The sequence below is a fragment of the Ixodes scapularis genome, unplaced genomic scaffold (assembly GCF_016920785.2).
Source record: "Ixodes scapularis isolate PalLabHiFi unplaced genomic scaffold, ASM1692078v2 PGA_scaffold7__128_contigs__length_106722199, whole genome shotgun sequence".
NCBI classification, from domain to species: domain Eukaryota; kingdom Metazoa; phylum Arthropoda; class Arachnida; order Ixodida; family Ixodidae; genus Ixodes; species Ixodes scapularis.
In genome coordinates, this window is record NW_024609882.1 from 38,678,466 (window position 1) to 38,705,754 (window position 27,289).

General features: G+C 45.2%; 1 protein-coding gene across 1 annotated transcript; it reads right to left on the reverse strand.

The window, feature by feature from the left end:
• Positions 1-1,925: 1,925 nt before the first annotated feature.
• LOC8027330 (alpha-tocopherol transfer protein-like) lies at positions 1,926-27,056 on the reverse strand. The gene is made up of 6 exons (XM_040218099.2): positions 26,700-27,056; positions 16,424-16,559; positions 14,046-14,297; positions 10,935-11,128; positions 3,998-4,108; positions 1,926-2,244 (listed from the first exon to the last, which is right to left on the reverse strand). Exons 2-6 carry the CDS (start codon positions 16,527-16,529, stop codon positions 2,011-2,013), a joined length of 897 nt encoding a protein of 298 aa, XP_040074033.2. The 5' UTR covers positions 16,530-16,559; positions 26,700-27,056; the 3' UTR covers positions 1,926-2,010.
• Between the last annotated feature and the right edge of the window lie 233 nt (positions 27,057-27,289).

A 27,289-nucleotide genomic window follows, 5' to 3' on the forward strand; every position in this document is an offset into this window, starting at 1 on the left:
CTAGTTTGTGTGCAAGGAGCGAATGGTCTAGTAGGTCAAAAGCCTTAGAGAGATCAGAATATACAACGTCGACCTGTCCACGTTGACACACAGTAGGAGAAACAAAATTAAAAAAAAGACACCAGATTTGTCTCACCGACCTTCCACGCATGAAGCCGTGTTGTGAAGGACTTATCTTATGCTTAAAAAAGTTTGAAATGCGCTCAAATAAAACAATTTCATAGACCTTAGCAAAGGGAGATAGTAATGACATAGGTCTTGTATATATATACAAAGTGCATGATGATTGCTGGGAATTTGCAACAGAGAAAGCAATAAACCACAAATTTCACAGAAGGGGAAAAGGTTGTTGAATCGTCTAGATCAATTTACCACTGCACTCCGCGCAACCACAGGGTAGGGTGAATGAGTAAAATGGGATCAAAAACGTGCCTCCCAGCGACTACCCCCATCAGTTTAGTGATTTTAAGGTATCAACGAAGCGAGACTTGTTTATAAGTTACCATTGACAAATTACTACTGATCACACCAAGGACTCCAGCGCCTCTCTAACTGAAAAAATATTTTAATGCAAGCGCGTTTTTTTTTTTTTTTAATTCAGCACAGGTTCACACCCGAATATTGTATATTTTTATGTTTTTAAAATAGGAGACAATGAAAACTTCTCCAGAATTCGGGGAATTGGGAAAACAACAAAATAAACTCCAATCTCTAATAAACTCGAAGTTTAGCGCTCCCTTCCCCTTCCCTCCCCTTCCCTCCCCTCCCCCAATCCCCCTCCCTCCCCCCCCCCCCCCCCAAAAAAAAAAAAAAGAAACATCCGTTAAACATTTTTAGATTACAACGAACAATAAAACTCGAAAACAAGGAACCGTTCCCATAGGCAGACCAGTGTCAAAGTGTCGTGAATGCAGAAATCCCTTTTGCTACACGAGGCTAAGGGGATCGGTGGCCGAGTGGTCTAGCGCACACCAGCTCGGAGCACGTGGAGCGAAAGCTCGCGCTGCAGAACCCAGGGATCCTGGGTTCGAGCCCCACCCCTGCCCGTTTCGATCTGGATGAGCATCGTACCGGCGTGCGGTCGTGTATCACTACTGCGTGACGCACGTTAAAGACCCCAGGCTAGCGGCTGTACCGCGCTGGCTAAATTTCTCATCTACAGCTGGGAGACTCGTCGCCCCTGTGAGGCAGACCAAGTTCTAGGCTGTATAAACACACACACAAACCAATTAATTATTATTACACGAGGCTAAATCTCGAAGTTTAATAAAGGGAGTGTTTTAACACTTCTGAGAGTATTGTGGAAGTCATACCTTTCGAATGTCTACAAATCTGTATACCATGCGTGCAAAGTTCACTAATCAGCACGTAGAAGTTCACCACCTTGGAAGAAATACGCAATATGGGCCTTGGAATATGTCGATCTAGTTCACGGATTTCTGACTGCTACAGTTTGTTCAACGCGATTATGGTCACTCTCATAACAGCAGGGCAAGCCTTTCGAAACTCCGGCCTCCAACATTCGCTCCGTGCCTTCCGCTGTACATTGGCTGCGCTCGCGCTTGAGGTGCACAAGACGCTGAACCGACATCGGAGAAATGAAGTTCACGCTGGAAGCGGGACAACTGAAGCTCCTTCAAGGCGTTGTCACCTTGTCAGCAACTACAAACGCTTAACGCACGCGCCAGATTACAGCCGCCATTGCTGAGCTTCTCTTGCATTACTGAAATGCTGAGCCACTGAAGCGGGCGTTGACGAATCTCCACAATGGCCTATGCTAGGGAGAAGGACACAGTGGAACCTAACATGGCAATAAACTGTCCTGCTGCTGTAATGATCAAGTGAAGTAAGCGTAATGAGAGGAAACAAAAACTGAATTTCGGTAATGACGGCGCCCATGCAGAGATGCTGCGAAGCGTGTATAGCTGTGCGAAAAACTTTAAGTACATTTTTATTTTCCGAATGAACACGGTTCTCTTTTCTGCAAACGTTAAGCGCCCTCTGGCATTTTCACTTCACAGCACTCCGACGATCGGTTTGTTCAGATTCAACCGATTCCTTGAACTCCTGTCGCTCCTGGTAGCCGTATCTACCGAGGTCCACAAAAATGTCTTCTTTGCTTCGATATGTTGCTTCCAATTCGCCGTAGTCGTAGCTTTCCAGGAGGCCACCGTATTCTGTGGGTAGACCTTCACGAGGAACGAATTGATGAAGTCTCTCGTAGTCGCGTCCAATGACGTGCAACTGAAAGGAAGTAGCGTCCAAAGATATAAAAGCGTTCAGAGACAAGTAATGCCACCATGAACGTTGCTCACGATTAGGTGGAAAAATTTCAATACGATAGACACAGAAAGCGAAATAGATTAGGCATTTCAATTACATATAAACAATGTTTTTTTGTTTTTTTTTATGTAGTCACAGAATAACTTAGTACACTTCCATCAAATATAAAAATATTTTGTGAAGCCGTCACGGAAATTGTCTACACACTCTTTCTGCAACAATATCCCAGCAGCTGTCACAGACTCTTTTTCTTGAATGCCAAGTGATGTCCATAAAGGAGTTCCCTGAATTAAAAGAAGTCTGAACTGTGTATGGTAAAAGGAAGTGTGTGCTGATAATCACATTTTATTTTCAATTGCTTTGCTTGCGGCACGTATTGTGCGTGGCCTGGCATTGTCAGGTTTCAAGAAAAGCGCCTTTCTGTTCCACGTGAGGTTTTTGTAATTGCTGTTTGTAGCGCCAAAATGTAACACTCTGAGTTCATTCCATGAAGTCAAAATGGACACAATTAAACAAAAAAAGACTGTTGCCTTAACATTTACGGTACAAGCCTGCATCGTATACTAATCTTCGTGTTCGATATTTTCATTGTCTAGCACGACGATTCACAGTTCTCACATACATACAGTTACAATAAACAGCTTGCACTATTTTGGGAATTCCTACTGGAGGGAGTGACACCTTCTGTTGTCGAGAATCAATTACAACGCGTTGCGTATATCGCAGTGACGAGGGTTCTGCACGGGTTTCTATATCTTCCAATGTTGCTCCATAACCATTCACTCTAACGATTTGAAACGCAATCAGGCTCTGGAGTGGAATCCACCAATACAACATTTCAGTGCTTCTCAGAGGTCGCTCCTGTAATCGGTTCACTGCTCATGAAGGTGAAGGCATTACTTTTTATTAAACATTAGTGAACATCGACCGTAATATCCCGAGAGATAGCCAACCTAAAATCAAGAGCAAATCAGGGGAAAATACGGAGTGGGCTAACTTTCGCTGTACAATCAAGAATGGTTCAAAAAAATTATATTATTAGGTCATGTGTCCCTTCGAAACTTGTTATGGTGGCGAGGGGCGACGAAGCAAAGATGACTGTGCTTCCCAGTCAGCAACGTACGCTTATATCCCGCCATATATAAGTAGCTGCAGTTACGCCGAGGCCATCATCGATACCAATTCCCAACACTGCTATTAGTAGGAGTGGGCTATCTTTCGGTGTTTACAAATATATAGCAAATCAATTAAAAAATATGGGTGGGCTATCTTTCGGGGGGGGGGGGGAATTTTTCTAGAATTTAAGGTAGTGTTCAAATATACCGTCGATATGTCTTTGGAAAAATTTCCATTGAGAAGCAAGTAAGTGCCTTCCGTTCGGCCTCTTTAGAGCTGTGCGAGGAAACTGAGAAGTTAGCTCTGGGTAAATTTTCTTCGGTATTATTTCAATGCATAGCGGAAAAAAACGAATGCGCGACTTGTAAATTCGAAACACAAATTTAATTATAAACAGTTCACGTTAAAAGTAAAGTATTCCGTTATTATCTAAGATAGCTGCCACATTACCAAGTCAATATATTATTTTTTTTCTTAAAGGCGGCTTACGTTTCAAAGCAAGTTTGTATGGCGCTGCTTTTGTCAGGTAGTATACATCAGTACACTGGGATATCAACTATTTTTCGTTAAGAAAAATGGGCGTTAAGACGAAGCTTACTCTTTCCCGATGCTTCTGCTTAAGCAACACCCTCACACAAGCGTAGATCAGCTGAAAAACTGGAGGATTGTTTATGACGTAGACGCCTTTGACCCGCAATGGGTAGGAGTCCTGTAATTAAAAAAGCACGTATATCTTTAAGCCTTCCTGAAAGTTCCGAGTAGGTTACCAGTTATGCGTTTTCTTGTGGTTTTGATCTCAAATGAAGTATGCATATACGCTCGCGTTTGCGACATAAAATAAAACAGAAAAGCAAATTCGTGGTTTTATTGAAATATGTTTTTGAACCAGGAATCACTCTCTGTTCAATGAAGAAGGCGGCTACTATACTTCGTGTCACGATAACTTGGTGAACTGTGGAGGACCCCACGACCCAATAAGGGCGTCGGAGCAAGCCACGTGGCAGTACTTCATGGCCAAGGCTATGGACGCCTCCTCGCCACCACAGCAACAGCGCCGTCCGCGACAAAATGTAGTTCTAGGCTTCTTTTTATTTTAATGACAATTGAACTGGCACGATCACATCTCTATCGACACCACAGGAAAGAAAGACAATGACATGTTAGTTTTCAACGATAATCAATACGGATCAAACCTTTTCAGAAAACAACGTGGGTTTTCAACGATGTTTGTACGATGGCAGCCCTGTAATCGACCGCTTCCGTTTAGAACTTCGCCCTGGCCTTGGCACCCGCCAAAGGTTCGTCAGAAAATTGAGCGTATGGTAGTACCATGAACTGATCCCGAAGACCTCGCTACTTTAGAGGACGGCAACATTGCGGCGGTGGACGTTCATCCAAAGTTGGTTTGCTTCGCAGCAGATGACTCTTTGCCAGCAGACGACAGCCAGTTACTCCGGTCCTCGCATTGGGTGCAGTGACATACACGCTCCCGTGGCTCGGTGACACGGGCCTCGCTCCGACGCTCTTATTGGGTCACGGGGGCCGTAGCCTCCACAGTTCGCCAAGTTATCGTGAAACGGAGTATGACACAAGTATGTCGCCACACCAGATCTTCTCGGCTGGCTATGGAAGAGCGAAGGTTAACTGGGTATTGCCAAGTTGCGGAGTAAACAGAACTCTTTCACCTCCACTCGGAGACGGTCGCAAGATTATTTTCTGCCTCACGGCACGAGTATCGAACATACCTACAAGAATGCTCTTCTGTACGTCTTGTTTCAGCGCTGATTCCGCGTTTTTCTGGCGCTTATTTTCAATACTGGAAGAAATATTGGAAGAAAAGTCGGTAGTTATGGGGGGTTTATAAAAGAAAACAGGAAAGAGCCGTGGGATCAGCGCTGCCAACAGAAAACAAGAGCGTTCCCGGAACTGTTGGAAAACGACAAGGTTCTGAATAGGGAAGTACGTGAGGCGAAGAATGTGCTTTTAAAAGTAAAAAGAAGCCTCACAGAGAGTTATGTGGAAGCTGTGTTCCGGAATAACAAGACAAATAAACTGTAGATAAGTTATACCTCTGCGAAGCTTCAGCTTTCCTTATTCAAGGACAACGCCAAACCAGCATCTTTCGTTTTTTTTTTTTTTGTTTAATAATTTATTTTATTATTACTACACCACTTGATTGGGGCTTGATTCCCATGGCTTGTCGATATAAAGGGTGTTCAATTTTTTATTGAACAGGTTTAAAAAGGAGTGAAGATGAGAGTTAGACGATTGTCGTCTTCAACACGTGCTTATCAGGCTCGGCGGACATTAGATGAGGGGATGATAATCACGATAAGTTGACTAATCAATAAAAACGGGTTAATAACTTCTTACTGATTGATTTTATGGATAATGTTGCAACTGCAGTATTGACGGCAACGACGATTAGAGCACAGACCAATTAAAAGTATTTAAAAAAAGATATTGTATTTTGTTTAGATATTACGTGACAAATTTTCACGTAATTCAGCCCGATTAAAAATTAGCGCGCAAGAAGCGCTCCGCCAACACTGCCCGCAATCACGCGTAGAAAAGTGACGTAGCAGTTTCGGCAACATCACTTGTGCCGTATGCGTACCCCCCACCAAAGACCATACTTGGGAAGAAATCCGCTAAAGGTAACGAATTACTTGTAATCCGTTACTTTTTTAAGGAATATTGTAATTGTCACGTTACTTTTTTTCGGAAGTAATTTGTAATGTAATTTCGTTACAAAATGTCGGTAAAGGATTACTTTAATTCCTCGTTATTTTTTTAAAAAATGTGAGTATACTACAGTAACTGGAGCAATACAAGAACATTCAGCGGCATAACGAGAGCAAGTTCAAGAAAATAGAAAACATCAGGAAGGGGAAAATAGCCGAAAACAACACGATTTGTTATATTACCGGTCACTAGAACCACTAGAAAAACGGGCCACGCACGTACAAGTAAAAGAAAGACAAAGATCAAGTAAGACAACGTCGAATAGGCTCTCCGTCGTCTTCCATCGTGTTTTTCTTCTTCTCCCAGACAGGAGAAAGCTCTTCGTGTTTATTTGTTTTTTGTCTTTTACACGTTTCACCCTTTCCAATTTCTTCGACGTCTCCCGCCACCTGCACAGACATCAAAAGCGGGTCCCCCTCGATTCGCAAGTTCACAGCTCGCGTAACATACGATGTAGCCTCGCGCGAGGGGGTCCAATTCTCTTTGCCTTTGATATGTGTTACAGTATTCTAGCATGCTCTTGAGGTATGGCTCAAAAAGCGCCCGGCGCGAGGCTAAGAGCATCGTTTTCGAGGGTAGGGCAGACATGGAAGTAATCCGTTGCGAGTAACGGGACTACTTGTAATCCGTTACTTTTTTTGTAATTTAGTAATCAATCTATTACATTTCTGAAATTGTAACTCTAAAGTAACTTCATTACTTTCCGGGTAACGAATTACTCAAAAATACTCGTTACTTTCCCACCATCCGGCGAAAAGAAAATGTATGGTGGAAGAAGGGCGATGCAACTATATCTGCGCTTCTAACTCGGTCACACAAGATGCGGGTTTCAGGCGAAGGAAGTGCTAGCCAGGGAGAGAAAAGGAATTCATGGAAAACGGGACAGCGCTGTGTTCCTAGCAACACTCCGAGTGCACCCTCCCGCGGCTCGGGAGAAGGGAGGTGCAGAAGCCGTGCTTTGACACAAAGACGGGGTTCGGTGTTTTATTGTCCAGCGTCTGCGACCACTTCCGGACAACTCAACGAGCGGGTCCTGACCTTCGCTGCACGTTTCAAGAGCAGAAAGAACGTATACCAGCAATCGTTAACCAAACGGGGGGACCGAAGCACATGTGCGTGTGTATGTTAGCGCGCGTGAGATGGGATGAGGAAGGAACGGACTTGAAGAAGCTTGTTCGGGCAAATGCGGTGACCAAACCGTGACACCTTCACATAGAAATGTCCCAATTTTTTTTTTCCTTGGAGGATGAAAAGCGATGGATTCAACAAGAGAGGACCAAATGCGGCAGGCCGAACCGAGAAGGATGCTTCGAGAAAGGACCTTGTGAGCAGCTCGAAATCAGAACGGGCTCGAAAGATAACCAGCTGTCTGCGTTTTATTTTCGTGTTTGATCGTTTATTGATGTTTCCACCTAAGGGCGATCACCCCGCAAACACACACAGAACAGCGTGGGGCCTGGCCTCCGTTCACGGCTTAACGTTGTAAAAGCTCAATATTGCAGTCCAACCAGCTGTGCGCTTTGTGCCAAGTGACTTCCCACTAGCGGGTTCGTGTAAGTGGAACATGCGTCGGCGATATGACACAGGCCGCTTATTGTAACAGAAAAATTGTCAGTTTAAACGGAGATCGGCCAAATACCCTCGTCACGTTCGACGGCAAACAATGAGCAGGCAGTGGAGACTTCCAAACCGCATTCTCAAAAATTAGAATGTTGAAGGAAGTTCCAGTTGGGGGTCGGTGGTGGTTATCTTAGCGGACTGTGCATGCGGGAAGTTAGACCGAAACTTTGGGGAAAGGAAAGCAGCGAATAAGCAGTGGCTGACATGGACACTCGAGTTGAGGCAGGAGCGGGCTGGCAGGGCGCTTGCCTAATGGTTCTCACCTTTCTGTTCAGTTTTGCACGCCGTCAAGGATGTCCTTGTTATGTGCAAATAATAATAATAGTAATTATTATTATTTTTAAATGTGTGAGAGACGTGGGCGAGTGCTGATACTGATACTTTTTGATAATTTCTTCACGGCATACGCGATTCCGCCATGGCTTTGAGCATTAATATTTAAATTAGGTGAACAAGAAAAAAGAAGTCATTCGGTCGGATAGCAACATTCATCAAGCAGCAGTCTTCGAGACGTATCCGAAAGGAAGTAAAACATTTTGATCTCACAACTAAACCTCCTAAAATAGCAACAAAGCCCTTTAGCGGCATGAAGCAGCCAGTGCTGGCTCGTGGAAGGAGAGTTTTTTGCAGTTCACGGATACTGAACTAGGATTATTTTGAGTGGTGTCTGCGGTCTCCACCAGCATTAGGAAGTGTATTGCCCAAATGCAAACGTTGTATGTTCATGCGATGCAACTCTGTCTCGGTCGGTTACATGCTGGACCCATTTATCTCAAACACCAGTTTAAGTCATTTATTATTTTATACGTTTGACCTCTTAATGTTATTAACCTTAACCTATGTGACAAATTCTACTGAGTGCATTTGATCCGGGTTTTATTATTGATGAGGCAATAAATGCCGCCCCGAAAACACACAGTAAACATTGAATGTTTTTTGTGAGTTTCTTTGGAGTAACGCAAAAGTAATCGAGTAAAGTAACGAAGTAAATAATCGATTACCTTTTACGGCAAGTAATTTTTAACGGTAATCAGTTACATTTAAAGTCAAGTAATTGTAATGGTAATTGATTTCTTTTGAGTAACGGGCAGAAGTCTGGGGTACGGATGATACTTCTTTTGGTTTAATTATCTGGGAATGGTGGTCCTCCTCCCCCTCACTTTACAGTAGGGGGAGGAGGTTACACCATCTAGGGAGTGCTGACACAGAGAAAGAGAGAAGGCGTAAAAGAGGTGTGATCCTCTATTGTTTTGTGAGACCGATGGTCACCGCTTCTCTCGCTCTCCATGCCCTCCCCTCCCGTGGCCTCCACGAATATTGCCAATATTCGTGCCATATTGGTATGAAATTGAGAACCGATGAACGATTGATAACCCGTAACCGCCATTTTTTCTCTGACTGGTCGAGTTTTCGGTCATGGAGTGTCCGTCGTCTCCATGGCCAACTATCTAATGAGATGTTCAAAATTCAGGGCATTAAGGAGAACGGAAACCTAAAGTTTCAGTGCATACTTCTGCTTGCCGAAAAAACACATACTGTAATCAGCAAGAACAAACTCTAATCTACGGAGACACATCAAGGTAAGCTGGGACACCTACATTCTGCATTGGCTATAGATTGTAACGTTAGAACGAAGTTTTTATTTTCTGTGAATAACAGATGAAACACCCGCGTCAAGAAGGAGCTTTCATACATTGCTTTTTTAGCTCCAAATCTCGTAGATGGAGGCAGACTCTGTTACTGAGCATGAGCACCGCTAGCTTTATCTGCACAATTGCAGGGATCATTTTCGGAGGCCTTAAGCTAACGGGATGGCGGGTGTGGTTGCAGCTTTCGGTGTCTTGTCAGCTTACAGGTGAACAAAGAGCACCTATACTCTTTCTCTTAAATACAATATTTTATTTTTACAAAGACTACTATAATATGGGCATAAGAGAAATAAAATGTAGTGTTGCAGAACATTTTTGCAAAATATCAAAATCGTTTTATAATTTTCTGGTTAAGTGTACGGAAAAAGTAACGTGAAAGTAATTTTAACGTAACGAGTAAACTAATCCGTTAATTTTGAGCAAAAGTAAATTGTAACTTGTGGGTTTTCCCTTTGGGGGTACCACTTAGAAACACAGAAGGTTCCTTGGGTCCGAATAAAGACGTGTTTATTGACTGCAATGAAAACACGCTTCGCTCTTAGACAATGAAAAGTCTGGGCGCTGGCTCAATTGCCAGTATCACTCGGTCGGTTTCCCGCGCTGCCGGATTAGACAGATTCACGGGAAGTCGGAGGCCCACAAAGAAAAACGGAGCTCCGTAGAGCCAGGGCCTCCGCCGACGAGAGCCCCTGGCCCACGTTCGGGGCCAGCTTATGTAGCCTCGGAGAATGGACGCGTCCGGGGAGGCCGCTAGCAGTCGCGTCCATTATAACTCTCAAGGGTGCGCCAGTGGCACATTCACCCAAAATGGGCAAGGGAGCGCCGGCCCCTTCGGGGAATTCGGCCTCGGTTCCTTGTGTCCGGGAGGCCGACGCCATTGGTGACGACGGCTCCCACGGCCTGCTCGAAGCTAGGCCTGGATAGGAATATAAGAAACCCCATGGTTCCCACAAACTGTAATTCATTATATTTGAGGCTCGGTAATTTGTAATTATAACCTATTACATTTTTCAAGTAGCGAGCACAAGACTGCCAAAGACAAGCTGCCGAGATAGTGACGATATGATTGAAACTTCTAAGTCAATCTTCTAAGCATCATTGAGAGCAGGGCGTGCAGTTAACTCTTTGCGCGCAATTTTTAAATCTGGTGAAAAACGTGAATATGTATCAAATAACTTTTTAATATTAATTGTTTTCCAAATTCTCCTAATTTACTGGTATGGCAGCTATTAGCAATGGCCGTCAATACTGTAATTGCATTACGACCCCTAAACTAAATAATTCAAAAAGCTAGCTGATTAACAAATGACACTTAACCAACTACCGTGACGACTATCCCCTCATCTAATATCCTTCGAGCTTGATAAACACATGGTTAAGACGTCACTCATCAAAATCTCAACACGTTTTTTCTTTAAGGTGGATTCGAGTTAAAACTCATTCACCCTGTATACCGAAAACATGGAACCATATCATTTTAAGGGTGAACTTTTCAAGTACACGTAAATGTCAAAGTTATACCTGCATTATCTTGACTGCCCTCCTGATTTCCGATGGCGTGAAGTAAAGAAAGTGAGAGATGTGAAGTCCATCCAGATCAACAACTCCTACGACGCCTGTGATTTGGTTCGTCGGAACCATAAGATTGCATTCTGTCCCAACAAGCACCAATCTGAAGAGCTCGTTCAGTGAACAGACAGCCGGATTCCAGGCACCTAGAAAGAAATGTTTGGAGCCAGAATGTTAACGTATTTGGTTCATTTTATTTATTGACACTGCCAGCCCGTGAGGGTTATTAGAGGAGTGGAAATCACAGCGCAGTGAAGGTGGTTCTTGATGACACAGCGCATTTCGTGAGGTTGCCACGGGACCCCACTTCAAAATCTGAGATATCCCTTGTCGATAACCCCCGTGACTGAAAAAGAAGAAACACCTATCCAGTGCCAACCACCGTCGTCTTTTTTCTTCTGATGGATCTCCTCCTAACGTTTAGTGTCTTCCTAAAGTTCCCAAACCCGAGGGTCCATTGCGCTCGATTGTTTCATTCATTGTTACTCCCATTTACAGCCTATCAAAATATTTAGAACTGATCACTCCCGTAAGCGAAACAAACAATTTGATAGTACGTAATTCCCAGGAGTTCGTGGAATACGTTTCAGGTCAGCACCTTGACGAGGATGAAATAATGCTTTTTTTTCGATGTCTACTTGTTTACAAATGGTCCCATTCCTCTGGTTGAAAGAGTAGCTCAAACGCGCTAGCTCCACTCAAGTCCATCGTTAACACTCTAGGACATTGTTACGCTGTTACTGCTTTGCCTCAGTCAGTGTCATAGGTTTAGTTGACAAATTTATCACCAGCAGTGTTGCCGTTGGGGGCTGTTTTGCGCCAAATTGGCTACTCTCAAGTCTGTCTGGCGGCAAAAAAAAAAAAAAATTAAGTTTCGCTCCCTGGCTTCCCTGGCTACATTTTTTTAACTTAAATTCTGGCGCATTTGTAGCCAAATCAATATTTGTGTATACAAACAGACAGAGAGATGAGACATTACTTCTGTCATTACGATAGGCTTTAAAAGAATACCAAGAACCACCTGGCACTTTCCGATCATCACAATACTGAACGAGTAGCCGATCAGAAAACTGAGATGAACAAAATCCTTAGCTTCGTCGAAATCAGTCATTATTAGTCAACTAATCTTTTTTGTGTTTACTACACAGTTAGAAATACGACAGATAATTTTTGGGCATTACTACGGGCTTTCAAAAAGACAAGAAAAAGAAACTTGGCACATTATGGTTATCACGATACTGAATGAGAAGCCCACCACGTGGCCACAAACGTAAGGTAAACAGGAGCATCAGCTGATGCTTCGCTAAGATAAAAAAAACCGCAACCCAGGCTTCGTCCGCGGTTCGGAGGCTCAATACCATCAATCCAGAAACCGTAACCAAGAGCCGCGCAGACATATTGAGACATCCAGCTCACTTTTCTGGACCTTTTTCTCACGAACTCAAATTAGTAATCCGTTACCTGTAGTCTGTTTCAAGCACCTCGGAGCATACGACCTGCCTAAGCGTTTGACACGATGCCGCCGCTTACAAGGGCCCTTCTGGCGTACACCCTTTTCCTTACCTCTCAAAGGGTGCTCTAAAAATCTTATCACTTTCCATATAGAACGCGGATTCCGAGCGTGTGATATCTCAAATATCGTTAACAAAGCCGAAACGTAATGAAGCTCGACGTCCGTGAGGCAATTCTGAGGCTGAAGGTCGGGCTGGGGCTGCAGGAAAAAACATCCTCAACTTTTGACTTGCCCATCGCGCTTCTTTAGCCAATGAACCTCAATTGCACTAGATGCGGTAGCTTTTATTCGTGTCGATTGCGGTTGCACAGAGCAATATTTTCCCTAATATTCCCATTTCTTGTAGAGTTTAATTTTGTACACTTTTTATGATGTATTTCTTTTTTAAAAATACGGTGACGACACATTCGGCGCGAAAATAAATAAACTGCACACGTTTGGATACATTTGGTTTGTGCTTTGGCTACTTCAATCGACCCCCCAATGGCAACACTGATCTTCACGAGATTCAGGGTTGTCCAATGGGTAGTTTGGTGTCAGTGACTGTGGCGACTCTTGTCATGGTGCAGGATGAGGAAACCGGTCTACAGCGGAATGTGCACCCAGTAAGGTTTTATAGGCATTACGTGGACGACACTCACGTAATTTTAAATAAAGACAGTGTTAATCACTTTCATTTCACTTTGAAGAGCGCTTAACCGTGAATACAATCTCACGTGAAAAAGAACGAAACGGTACACTGTCTATCCTAGATGTTAATGCATGCCGAAACAGCATTGCACACGTAGAAACAGCTGTACAGCGCAAAACATGCTGGACAAGTAACTTCTTAAATCTCAACTTAATCACCCGGTTGAGCACAAAAGAGCAGTCGTCAAAAAATCGGGCAGGAGCAAATATTCTGCAAACAATTATATTTGTTTCGGTGGCTGTAACGCTCAAGCCTAATTACCGCACACCTTACTCAGGTATAAAGAAAAGGAATCTTCTGTATTTCACAAGTATTATATCCTAACTCCTAGATTAATCTGTGTGTGACAATTTGAATGCTGTGCCTTTTTTTACGCACCAAACGTATTTTTGTGATGTCGCGGTGCGCAGACCAAATGTTCCCTCCATTCATAATTAGGGATGCAAATGCGTTTTTCTTTCTTTCTTTTTTTTTGGGGGGGGGGGGGGGGGGAGGGGGGTTCTACAAGGTAAATCAATTTAGTGCGCCCCTTGTTGGTCATCGATGAACCATCCGGCGGTGATCAAAGTCGTACGGCTTTGAGCCATTTTCGTAACCGCGATCCAACGTACAACGCGTTTAATCTCAAATTAGAAGGCTAGCTACATTCAATTCAACGTTAGGCTGCACGGCGTGGCAGTGGAAGCCTTGAGCTCGCCGGACCCCTGAGTCACCTATCTTTTATAACCTGTCCTGTTATCTTTTATAACCCCCCGTTCGTAGGCATGCGTAGGTGGCTTGGTTTTATAAAATTTGATCTCTCTATTGAGCACTACTAACCGAAAGGTTCGAAAGTTGTTTCGTGGAGAATCCGACTCACCCAGCTTGACAATGACAATCAGCCTTCCCAAAGAATCACGCTCCTTGGGAACAGTCAATAGCTTGTTTTGGTGCAGTGTCGCATCGTACAAGATGCGTGACGGCAGCAGATCGTCGAAAAGGTCGGTGTATTCCTGGCGGACCCGGAAATACCTCCGAATTATATCCAGGGTTTCCCTCACGTGGAACTTCCGGCTACGCAGGAACTTCACCAGGAAATCTTCGTCCAAGGGGCAATGCAATACCGGATCCTCTGTCAAGGGTGCATGGAGTGAGGTATGTGTCGGAAATGCCCAATCTATTAACTCGTACATGGATCTCTTATCACTGGCGAGCAAAATCACTTATGTACAGCACTCGCCAAACTTATCCTCAACACGCCAACGGTACCTATTCTCGTGAGAGCGCTTTCCTGACCTCAGTCTAAGAACTACAGCTTGAACTAGCGCTGAATGAAACAGCCTTAGTAGTAGGGTGACCAGACGTCCCGTTTTGGCCGGGACAGTCCCGTTTTTGAGGTCCGTTTCGGCCGTCCCGTCTTTTTGTCCCATTAAGGAATCATGCCCCTTTTTTGCAGGAGTGCATAATTTTGAAATTGGCACAGAGGGAGTTGAAGCAAGCGGAAACTATACCAACTTGTTACAAATATATTAAAAAAAAAAGTAGTTACTTTAAAATATTTACCCAGTAAAATTGAGAGTACTGTTCTTGCCCACAAACACGTTTTTTGTCAAGACTCGTGAATAGAATTATTTTTTCTTGTTACTGATTACAGCACGCACGTAGTACGTTAACGCTTTAAAATAGCAGTTCTTGCAATAACGTTTTTCTCCCAATCTCAACCTTTAATATGCCTCCCCTCCTCTCCCCTCCCTCTCCTCCCCTCCCCTCCCCCCCCCTCCCCCCCCCCCCCCTCAGGGCACGCTGGACCGTGGACACTGCGGCTATTTTGACGTTCAGCCAATCTATTGTTACAGCCACCTTTTCGCACGAAGGTGCAAAGGTGACTGTCGGAACAGTCAGTAATTGAATAATTCGATCAGAAAGCAATGAGTCTTCCTACTGAATAAGCTGAAAATCGTATAACGCATCGAAGGAAAAACTGCTGCGTTGTCCCGTGCCCAACAGCGATTTCGGTCTTGAGCAAGCAGCCTACCCTCCCATACTTCGTCTCAGCTTAAGTCAAGATGCAGCCGACGCTACGAGGAAATGGCATGGGATGAATCAAGCAACGTCAAGAGTGCAAGTCACTGGTCCTTTTACGTTTATGATTGGTTCAGCGACGATAGAATACGTACCGACACATGACAAACACCATGATGGTGCGGTTTTGACGCTCTCTAAATTGGTCTTATTTGCTCGTAGCCTTCGCTTCGTCTATACTTGAAATGAAACGACGTATGGAACTGTTCTATTGAGCGCTGAGTCGTGGATCAGTTTTTCCGCTGCCGCCAGGATAGCACGTCCATGAAATCAGATGTCGTTGACGTGTTCCGGACAAGTTTGCCGAGCACTGAACACACGTTTGCATATGCGGCCTTTGAGCACCACCACTTTGGTGCTGCTGTGTGGACATCACGCGATCCGCCAGTTTAAATAATAAATAATAAGCTCTAACCTTTCGCACGGACATTAGGTTGTTGCGCCAAGGGTACGCCTGTCTTCGGTTAGACATATAGTCTATTAAATTTGGATATTCATTTATACTCCCCAAATCCTTTTAGAGGAGAGGGGGGTTTAAGTTGCCTGGTTGACGGAGGAGGGAAAGGAGCGGAGGTGGTCGAGGCTCGGCTGACTAAGGTGATTCGCGCGCTAGCCTTTAGGCGGATTTCAGATTTTGTTGCCCGGCAAGCGTATGCAAATCTGGGCGCCGGCTAAAAGCTTCTCGCTGAATGAGTAAGGTGTATTTATCCGAGCCTCGGACCTGTTCTCCTCTCTCTCTCCCCGTAAACCAGGCGATGTGGCAAACATGCGGAGGCGCTAATCACTGCGCCCAAATTGACTCGTTGTCTTACTTCACGGGCTTTACCGAATGCGCCGTCCCTTCACCATAACTTCTTTATAAATAACCAAGTTCGTAGTCCCATAGTGCCTTATGCATCATTACAGGTTCATTTGAATTTTACTTTCCCCAATATTATTATCTTATACACTTAAATTTTTATACCAGGCCTTAGCGGTCTCAAGTTGCTCCTCATTCATACAGCCCATTTTATCCTCCTTCTTCCTACTTGCGTGATAATTACTGCTTATTCTCGAAGCGTTTCATTTCCAAAAACTTCGTGAGATATATAAATTCAAGCTTTCCGATGACCAGACCTTATTATCTTTATGTATACGTTTAACGTAAGTCCACCACGTCATTGCGTTCCCATTTACCGGAAAGAAGCGCCCGCAGTTGAGCCACGGCTTCTTCTTTCACTTGTGGTGTTTCACCGAGCTCTCGCTTGGCAATCATCTCCAAGTCGGGGGAAATTCTTTCCATGGTCAAGCTGGGTGGGCTGCCTGATCGGCTCTGAAAGAATCATTCAAACCCACAATTGTGTAAGCGTCAGCTAGATTTCGCCATAAAATATACCATACGATATTTTGAAACGTCTCGTACTTGGTACGCAGTACAATCGAAGCCGCTGGCACGCCAGTTGATTTGATACTGTAGTGTACCAAAACCCTACTCACGCTTCTAATACATCGAACAAAAGACAGTCCGCAAACGCTTTCTGAGACATGTTTTTAATGCGAAAGCATTAACTGGGTCCCATGGAGCGATCCGACGTCATCAGCTTTGAAACCACGCCAAACGTTTGCGAAACGGCACCTAAAATCCCCTTTTCCAAGTGAAGCTGATTTCTGATGGATTATGCTGCCACGGGGTAACGCGCGTCTTCAAGGAACCAGGCTCCCAGAGCCCGTGCGGGCAAGCTCCGGGGAGGGTACACGGCTGAGCTCAGCGCGGCGCAGTCACTTCACGAGCGCGCGCTCGGCCGTCCACCAGCGGAACGTACGTTTCGTACGTTTCGACGGTGGACAGCCACGTGGCGTGGATAGCCACGTGGCTGTCTAGGCCACTACGCCGCAGAAGAATGAAGAGAGCGGAAGAACGACATTCATGCTTTCGTATTCACAACTCATAGAAAGTACTTAGCTGTCTTCGGACTTTGTTTTTCTTCTTTTATTAGGGGCGCGCACATTGATGATACAAAATCTCTCTGTAGACATCTCCGAGCCATACAGATGTAAACATGCTTCGACCATTTCTGAGGCGTCTCCGCGGGTAATTCTGCCGTTATGTCTGCTGCGAACGCAGTGCGCCTGCAGCCTAAAGCCTGGTTAAGTCTTAGTTCAGATATGTGGCGCGTTTGAGTTTGTGACCAATTGCGTTAATACCGCTTGTGACTGCTTACGAAGACATGGTTGCTATCGCAGCCGCGGTGCGCTCAACGCGTCATAGTGGAGCGCAAGGAGTCCTAACGCATTCGCTCACCCTGAATGACAGGAATATAACAACTCTTGAAGGTGCTGTGCAACGTTTCTAACGTCGAAAGGATTTGCATCTTCTACTTTTTATATTGTTTATCTTGTCCAAAAGAAAAGAAAACACATCTCTTTCCTTCGAAATGTTGCGATTGCGCCGCGTAATCGTGAGGCAAAAATGAGAATATTTTACGATATGCAGCCTCGAGCGGCGGCCAGGAGAACCACGCGGCGTGACGTCAAAGGGGTACTTGTAAAAAGATAGCAAGTTGTGCGAATATATGCCCGATAAAAGTAATTTTTTTTATAAATCTTGTCGTTCCAGCATAAATATAGAGGCGCCAAAAACTTGGTAACATCGACAAAACTTTTATTACACGAAGTTTTAGTGGCGCCATCTATCCGAGGTCAACAAAACCGTCAGCTCTATCCGCTACCGCGAACAGCCAGTACCTCCGACAGAGCTTTGAAGCCTGCGCGTTACGTGACATGACGTCACGTCCGGGATTCCGGCACAGGCACTGATTGGATGCGAGTGCCGCGTCAGCGTTCACGTGGGACTATGAGAGGAAACGAGCGACACGCGAACGCTGACGCGGCATTTGCATCCAATCAGCGCCCGTGCAGGCCTCTCGGACGTGACGTCATGTCACGTGACGCACAGGCTTGAAAGCTGCCTAGGAGGTGCTGGAACAACCGCCAGAAGCCGGAGGGGGACGGAGGCACAGCCGAGCGGGGATGGCCGGACCCGGACAAGCACGTTGCCACATTCCTCCTGTCGCCATGTTGATCTAGCTGCGCAAGCATGTGGTCACGTGGTCGAGAGCGGATGAGTTCTCGCTGCTCACTGATGGCTCTAGAGAGAGCTTCACCGGAACCCCGCACGTCCTCCTTTCACGTCACAGCGCACGTGACTTAGAAGATGGTGAAGGAGTTGAGAGGTGCCGAAAACCTCAATCTTTGTCAGTTGCATACGTCGAGGGAAGAATGAAGTTTCGTGGAGAGTGGTAGATGAAGGCCTGTGTTTAGTAGCTGTAAGGGATTATATTGCCCTTCTCCGTGGATTGCGAATTTAATCAGAAATTAGCTAGTTTGAGCGAGAAGCTTTAGCTACGGTAAGCGCGAGCCGCCGCACGATTCAAACGGTCTACATGTATCCATCCATCCATCCATTCTAGAGAGCCTGAATTACAGAGAGCTTCCAATTGCTCGAACGGCGTCACGGGGTTTACGGGCTGCGTTTGTAATAGCAGCTGCGGGCAGGTGACCACAAAGGTGATCGTTTGCAAACGTCTTCGACTTTCCTTCTGCTTTATCTCCTCGCACGCGAAAACGCAGCGCATGCGCACCTACGACCTATCGCCGCAGGAGGTGTCCGCCATTAAATTGAAAACGCTTCCCGAGGTTTGAGATGATCCCTCTCTTCAATCTAGGCTGTCCAACGAAGGTGGTGCCCCACCCTGAAGCAACGGCGGCGGCGCGCAACTTCTCAGAGAGCGGCCCCAGTTGTATTTTCCTCCTTCCGACAGGCATGCGGAGTACGCAGGAGGCTATGACCATACTTGAGTCATGTCTTGGGTTAGTAAAGCTTGCGGTGTCCGCGTTAAGCCTGTCATGGTGTTCTCTCTCACAAGGTACGCAACCGCGATACGCATCTAATATTGTTCTTCGCAGGGCGATAGCGCCGCTCGCTACGCGATTGACAATAAACGGTGTCGACGAAAAACAACGTCTGTACACAAAGTTGCGTTTGAATGCGTTTGAATGCGTTGCGTCAAGAGACGGCTATGAGTCACCGGGTCATCCGCGTTTCGTGTGAAGCGCGGCAACCAATTCAAGGAGTAGCTTTGCAAGCGGCATACGAATCAGAAGCCCCAGTCGGAAACGCGGTTCAACGCTCTCAATCCAGAAAGCGCCACTAGAGCTCAACGCGCCGACTACGCCCGTGACCACTAAGGTCTACCGAAACCGACGGTTCACTGTTAATGTCACCTACGTTTTAAGAGATGTTGCAAGGCGGAAAGGCCTAAGGTTAGTTTTTTTTTATTTCTTTGATTTATTTTATACGAAATATTAAGCTTGATAGGAATGTGTAAAAATATTGAGCATTTTGCCAAATCACCCAGGCAGTCGGAAAACACCCGATAAGCACCTTCATTCCTCTGTTTTGCTTTCTTATCGAGACAGGAACGTTTTATTTATAGATGCTCGGGTGGTGACAAGCATGTTCCTTGTAGTTTAGAAAGTCTCATGACTGCGTGTCTTGTTCCCCTACACCCTAAACCCCGATAATCATCTAGTTTTGTCCGACGTAGGAGATCAATGTTGAAAAACACTGAACCGGTGGGGGGGAAAATGACACCAGAAACCACACTATCCAATTTGAAAAACAAAATAATAAACTCGAAAACAGAGAACCCTCATTCATCAGATATGAACACGTTACTGAAATAAATTTACTAAATAACGTTGCTCGTCTACCGCTCGACAAGTTCCTAACTACGTTAACTGTTGCGACTCGTTACTGCGATTCAAAAGGAACACTCTACTTCCGCTAGAATGTAACGGGTCATTTTCTCGCTGTCGTTTTTGATGAAGCAGTACACGCTTCCAATACATGACGTCGTTAATATTTTTAATGCGTTCATCCAGGGTTAACTGTGGGTACTGGCATACCTTGTGCACGTGTTTTTGGTTGTCGATCTAGCGTTTTTCGTGTCGTGCAAAATTACAGACGCGAGCTGGGCTGAGAACCAGGTTTGGTACCCGTCTTGCAAACGTTCCCTTCCAGACGTAACTAAATACCGTTTACTCGTTAGTTAATCACGAACTAAATAAAATACGTTACTCGTTCCTTCTCTTGTATGGCTACCATATTGTTATTTCGTTACAAAAAATATAAGTAACTCGTTATAGGAACGCGTTAGCTACAGGTCTGGTTATAATTAGGGTTCCCTGTTTTCTGATAAATTTGAAAAACTTTGAAATTCCTCCGCCGGTAAAATTTTGGTCAATAAAGATTTATCTGATAAATTTCGTATACTGATGTCCCGACCCCCCCCCCCCCCCTCCACCCCCCCGCCCCCTCAAAAAAAAAAGTAATTAAAATACGGTTTTTTTACAATAGACCATTCTCACTAAGCATTCGGCGCATGCGTGACGCCGCCATAACTTTAGTTCACATGAGGCAGAAGGCAGTGCACGAGAGGGATCGTGCCGTCTCGTGCTCTTCACGCGAAGAGCTCCTGCGAGGTTGTCGCACGTGCCCAAAGACTAAAGTTCCCTCGATGCATTGCGGCAGCGGTGGCGTAGTCGAAATGGCTGGTGAGATCGGTGTGTTAGGTTTGATCAGCGCACAGAGTCAATGGTCCTGGAAAAATGCCATCCCTGTTACCTTTGAATTCTGGGACCATTCAAAAGGGGTCTTACCGCGTATCTCGTCAAGGTTCATTCAGCTCAAGAGGTCATCGTACTTTGGGGTCACCACAAATACCACTGTTTTGGTTTCCAGTTTGGACCATATTATTTGTGCTTAAAAACATGGGTCTACAGATCCCGGCCCGCGGGCCGTATCCGGCCGGGTGAAGCCTTCCGACCGTCCGGCGGCTGGCCGCAGTCTTCATCACCAGTGTCACCATTCCTAGTCCCCTGCTTCATGGCTCTGTAGCTATGTTAAAATTTATTTGCCTCCTCATGTACATTCTGCTTGGTGACCTTTGTCACAACTATTGCATATTATCAGCATTAGTGTTATTGTTCTCATTAGTCTTTGCACCGGGCGAATGGACCGAATTTTCCATGCGGTTTGGTTTATGCCTGGTGAATATACTTGTTCACAATTCTTGTGTAAGATCATACCTAGCTAAATAAGAAATTTCAAATTGAAGTATTGAAATATACATATTCGTCCACCTTAGGGTACTGTTTTTAATACTTACACTAACAATTTTTTTTTTGCGTTGAAATGTTTATCTTTGATTGTTTATTGACGTTTCCTATTTGATAATTACTCTTTTTTTCTGGTCCCCCGGACTGCGACAGATCCCGAATCCGGCCCCCTTCTTCAAGACGTTTGGAGACCCCAGCTCTGAAGGAAGTAGAGGTTGTGTTTTCTGTAACAGTGAAAGCTATGAACCATAAATGTTTTAGCGAAGCTGTATACCTCTACCAGGCAAGGAAATTTTTGTGTCGTTGGCGTTGTAAGCAAAAAACTCCCGGCAAAGAATTGAAGGCAAAACCGCGTATCTCCTTTGAAATCAGACATACAGCATACAGCTCAGTATCCGTTCCAATAAAGAAAACCACAAAAGATGCATAAAAACCACATGATGGATGATAAGGCGCGTGTGAACAATAGGAACACCCTCCCACGCGTTCCGGTAAAGATTAGGTTTGCAGCTGCTTCGAAAGGGGTTGACGTCATTCGAAGCCCTCGTGTGAAGTGCAAACCGCATAATGGAGGATAACGGCGCCTGCGAACAATGCGAAGCACGTTCCTTCTCCACGCGTGTTTCCCGGTAAGGATTAAGGTCCGTTCACACTCTTGCGACCGAGTATCACCGAGGGAGATGAGACCTGTTGAAACCTTTTAAAATTTCTTAAGACGAGAGAACAGACTGGCACTCTGGCGCCATCTATGCGGTGGCTCTGGAACTGCATTTCACAAGAGCGAAGGTTTTGCGGGATTTCCAAGGGCAAATGTGCGTAATACTTATAAGAAAGGCTCGTTTATAACGTTGACTAAAGTTTTTCGAGCCAAAAAAGAAAGGATAAGGCGCGAGAGAAATAGAAAATATGCCGGACCGCCAAGTTTGCACTGCTACCCAATAAATGGCGCCAGTGTGTCCTCTCGTTGTAAGGCCCGCTTCAGACGGGGCAACTTTTCCAGCAATTTTGAGGTTGCTGGCGGGTCGTTCCCTAGCTTTCCCTAGATCGAAGCGAATTGCTGAGATCGGGTCCGGCTCGAACAAGCGAGCAACTCGAAGCAATTCGAAGACGTTTGAAGCGGCTGCAGCCAATCAGGGACGCGATGTCTTCACGTGACACCCCTGTGGTGGTGATGATGACAGCTGAAGACTTAGTTCTGGTTTGAAATGGATCGTTTTTGGAAATAAATATTTTCAGAAAAATTAGTTAGTATTCTCAACGCTGTTCAAACATATAAGAACGGGTTTTTAGCGCTTAGCTGGGCGACTAAATAGTGATATAAAAACCAAATCGGTGAAATAAAAATCAATTCGGTTGCTGCGTGTGAACGCGAACGGCCCCTGTTGCTGGTGTTGCGACGTCAAGTTGCTGGGTGAAATTGCTCCGTCTGAAGCGGGCCTAAGAGATATTAAGAGGTTCCAAGGCACCCGGTTCTAAGAGGTCGCGATTGTCGGAACGGGCCTTTATGGTTGCCTAAGCTACTCCGAGTGGAAAAGTACCCAACAGTATAGAAATCACGTAGGGACGTCACCACGTTGTTCAAGTGACGTCGCAATGGGTAGTCGTTGTGGGTGTCATTTACAGCTTCGCTGTCCAACCACCTTCACAGCGTGGATTGGAGCCACATTTTTCTGCATAAAACGGGGAACTTCTCTATTACATCCTGTCGCACTCCACCTCGCGCGGCCGCGGGGTAGGTTGATGGAACAGGAAGGGGCGAATAGTATCTCCCCAGCGACTTCCTCGAGGGCCCGTTTGCCCAAAGCGCTAACCGCGGCTAATGTTAGCCGCAGTACCTAGGAGAAAGATTTAGAAATCACGTGACTGGCTCGGTAGGGATGGGATGCGGGGAAACATGGCGGGGCCCCGGTGAGTGGGCGCCACTCGCTTTGGAACTAATCTGTCGTTGTAGCTGCAATATCGGGCGCGTTAGTCAGGAACGAGTGGTGCAGGAGGCTTTCGCTTTGCCTTACATCACTTAAATCGCAAAGCAACAGCATTGACCTCGCCGCATTTTTTAGATAGTCTTTCGATTCTGGCTATTCCGAAGCCTAAATGAACGAGATAATTATCAGCATGGCAACGTCTTTGGAGAGCGCATTGCCTTGACTCAATCGGTCGTGTATTGATAGCACGCAAAAGCAGACAGCGTCCCAATAAATATTTTTCTAAATTTCCCAAGCACCGAGGAGAACGCTGAAAGTGCAGTTCTACGGTCCGCGCGCGCTGGCCATTCTCTTATAAAAGATTCGAAGTAAATAATCATAAGGCTTTGACGAACGCGCGTGCAAGGCAAAATTTGTTTTAGACGTTTTGCTCTACAACAATTACTACTGCAGACGGCAGCACGTGCAACGGGTGTAACTACACTCGTAACATGCACCTCGGTGCTTGGGAAATTCAACAAAAGGTCTATTGGGACGCTGTCTGCTTTTGTGTGCTATCAATACCCGGCTGATTGAGTCAAGGCAATCTACTTTCCAAAGACGTTGCCATGCCGACAATTATCGCCTTCATTTAGGCTTAGGAATGGCCACAACCGAAAGACTATCTAAAAAATGGGGCGAGGTCATTGCTCATGCTTTGCGATTTAAGTGATGTAAGGTAAAGCGAAAGCCCCTGCACCATTCGTTGCTGACTAACGCGCCCGATATTGCAGTTACAATGACATATTAGTTTCAAAGCGAACGGCGCTCACTCACCGGGGCACCGCCATGTTTCCCCGCATCCCTACCGAGCCAGTGACCTGATTTCAAAATCGCTCTCCTAGGTACTGCGGCTAACTTTAGCTGCGGTCAGTGCTTCGAGCAAACGGGCCTAGGAGTTAATCGATTTTAAGGTATCGACGTTTATCGAAGCAACATTTGTGTGCCTCTTGTGTCGCGGGCCAAATTACGATTGCCCGGTAATGTCAGCAACACCAAATTCAGCTGAATAAATATGAATTGAAACAAGCGCGTTTTATTTTGTTTTATCTGAAAAACGCTTACACACGAATATTATTTATTTATTTTTAACCGGAAACACTGCGAAACTAAACTCTGACTTTCTAAGAATTCAGAGTTAAACAAAAATAAAGTCCGACAAAGTCCGGATTTTTTGTCAAAAAATAAGCTCCGACAAACTCCGGATTTTTGTCAAAAATAAACTCCGAATTTTCATCAAAAAATAAACTCCGAAAAACATCCTCCGAATTTGTGAAAAAATGAATTCCAAAAACACGAAATCCTAGATATAATGCAGTTGACAGATTAAAAAAACAAAATCTTTTGAAGACTGATATCTTCGACGTTCCGTAGCAGAGCGCTCGAAGTATCCTGGATGTACACAGCTGTTTTAGAATGTGGGATGACTGCGTGAGATGGCAGCGAGCCAACTGCCGGCAGACGTAAATAAACGCTTATCCGCCGGACAATCTACTCTGTGCATCGCCCTCACTTTTTGCGGCCTTGATATAAAGGCAACCCAAGAAGCAACGAGACGTGCCACGAGGATCGAGTGAATGACGATAGCGTATCTGCCATGGCCGTGGACACAAAGGATATGTCAACTGGTGCCTCCATCCGAGAGTTCCCTCGGCCGCCATTTTCCCATTCAAATAAAGAATCGGTTCGAAGTTTTGAATAAGATGACGGATAGTTCTGAGACTTTGGCAACTGGTTCGAACCGCCAGCACAAAATTTAGGTGCAGAATGAGCGTTCCAAGATGCGTATAATTTAGGTTTCCGGTGAAAAATACCCTGTAAACGATTTTTCGGGACAGACTATGGATACACTTTAGATAGCTTGGAACGTTTCTCAGTCACGTAGACGAAAATATTGGTCGGTTACGGCGTCGTTTTTTTGTTTTTTTCAAACGGTGCTAAATTAGTTTCTTACATATATAATAATCTTTATTCTGTTGTGACCACAAACAGCACATAGCCTAAATCCCCACTATCCAATACTGTTAATGTGAACTCGGCATCGGTACTTTTTTACGTGCGAAAGTAATGAAGAGCATCTTGAAAAATCAAAGGTGAGGTCAAGAACTATGCACAAACACCGGGGGAGCAGTACCTACTTAATGTAAGTTTGCTCTAGCGTTCAAAACGCTTATGTGTGTGCTCGGAAACTTTTAAAATGGGAAAATCTAGAAAACTCTTACCACCTGCATAATTCAGTCCACAAATAAAAGGAAAAACACACATTATAGTGCGTGCATTTCCGCTGTTTCACGCGTTTTAACCCCTCGAAAAATGGGGTCTTTAGTGGCCTATATCTCTCGCAGATTCTCTATATTAGCGTCATCGGTATGCTGGCACTCCTTAAAGAAGGCCTGCGCATTATCTTATTTCTGGTTAGATTCGCTGCTTGGCTTGACACACTTGATGTGGAACATATTGGACAGGACCCTGAATAATGAGAACTTAAGCATCGCTCAATGATCGAGAAACATACTGTAATTAAATCAATTTGACTGTCATAATGTTAAAATGTTGCGTATACTCTTCGCTACAACCCAAGTAAGAAAGGTAGTTCCTGTTATTAACCGGCGAGGAAACAAAATGCACGCGCGTTTTCCCAAAGGAATGCACAGGAGCGCCGCAAAGGTGGGCTGGTTGCTGTCTCGAACAATTTGAAACCGGAAGTCCCATGATACTACACTCTCAAGAAAAAAGGGTGTAAAAGGGTGTAGTTTTACACCCTTTGTCCCATATAATACACCCCAAAACTTGATTTCGGCGTACTGAGCCCTATAGTGAAACAGACGGCCCCTAATTTTACGAGGGGCTTGATAACTGTGCGACATAATATTTTAAATATCTAAAGTACGTATCAAAGACCACAGAAAGAAAACAGCGAGTTTTTACACTTGGGCCAAGAAAACCCCGATTATTATTATTTTTTTTTTAGTCAGTAACACATACATTAGCTATTTTAATAAGTTGTACCACACGGCCATCAAGCCCCTCGTAAAATATGGGGCCGTCTGTTCGACTGTAGGGCGCTGTACGTCAAATTGAAGTTTTGGGCTGTATTATATGGGACAAAGAGTGTAACGATGCATCCTTTTATACCCTTTTTTTTGAGATTGTAGCGCCAGTTGAACCTCTAGCCTGCATTATAATAATTCTATCCATCGCCACTCCGATCGTGTTAGTGAAGGATGTCGAACTTCGCAAGTTTGCACGCCGAATCCACCACCAAATGCAAAAACTGACACCGAACCATGCCCATTTCCTAAAAAAAGAAAAAATGCAGACTCACGTACCTTTTTGGAGACACAAACGAAAGACAATTCCCTCTTCGCCGCAACGCGTGTGGCGATCCAAGCTTGAAAAGTGAAAGTGCGTCCAGCTGCAGCCCCTGAGCAAGGTGTTTTGCTCTCGCTTCACGTGCTTCGTTTCACCCTTACTATGGACCGCGGCGGAAAGCTACGAGCCATTCCAGCTAATCAAGTGCTGTGAACGTGTGACGTGATTACACATTCCGGGCGTCGCTGCGTCACTCTCAAAGGTCGCGTGACGGTCCCACAGCATTAGACTGAACTTTGCTGTCTCGTAGCATCCGCTGCGATTTATCCTAGTGCGAAACGAAGCAAAAAAGTTTGCGAGAGCGGTTGGAGAGGGGATCCGGAACGGCCTTGAGTTCGCTCGAGGACAGCTGGAGGCAAACAAACGCGATAACTAGGGAGGCTGTAGTGAGGGTGGGCGCAACTCAAAACCTGGAGAGCGTTTGCAATTTAATGGCGGCGCCTGAGGGAGAGGATTCGAGAAAGGATATGCGCCAGTGTTGCCTGCACGAGAGCAGGCGCCCGCTCTGTTGCAACTGTGTTGCTCCATGCGCCTTTCCTCCTCTCGC

Bases quoted from the DNA above. Each gene is read 5' to 3' on its own strand.
- LOC8027330 (XM_040218099.2), bottom strand. From the start codon at position 16,529: ATGGAAAGAATTTCCCCCGACTTGGAGATGATTGCCAAGCGAGAGCTC. The intron at 11,129-14,045 runs GTGAGTCGGATT...ATTTCTTTCTAG, and splicing joins GATTGTCATTGTCAAGCTGG to GTGCCTGGAATCCGGCTGTC. The intron at 2,245-3,997 runs GTAAGCTTCGTC...ACTTCCTTTCAG, and splicing joins AGCAGAAGCATCGGGAAAGA to TTGCACGTCATTGGACGCGA.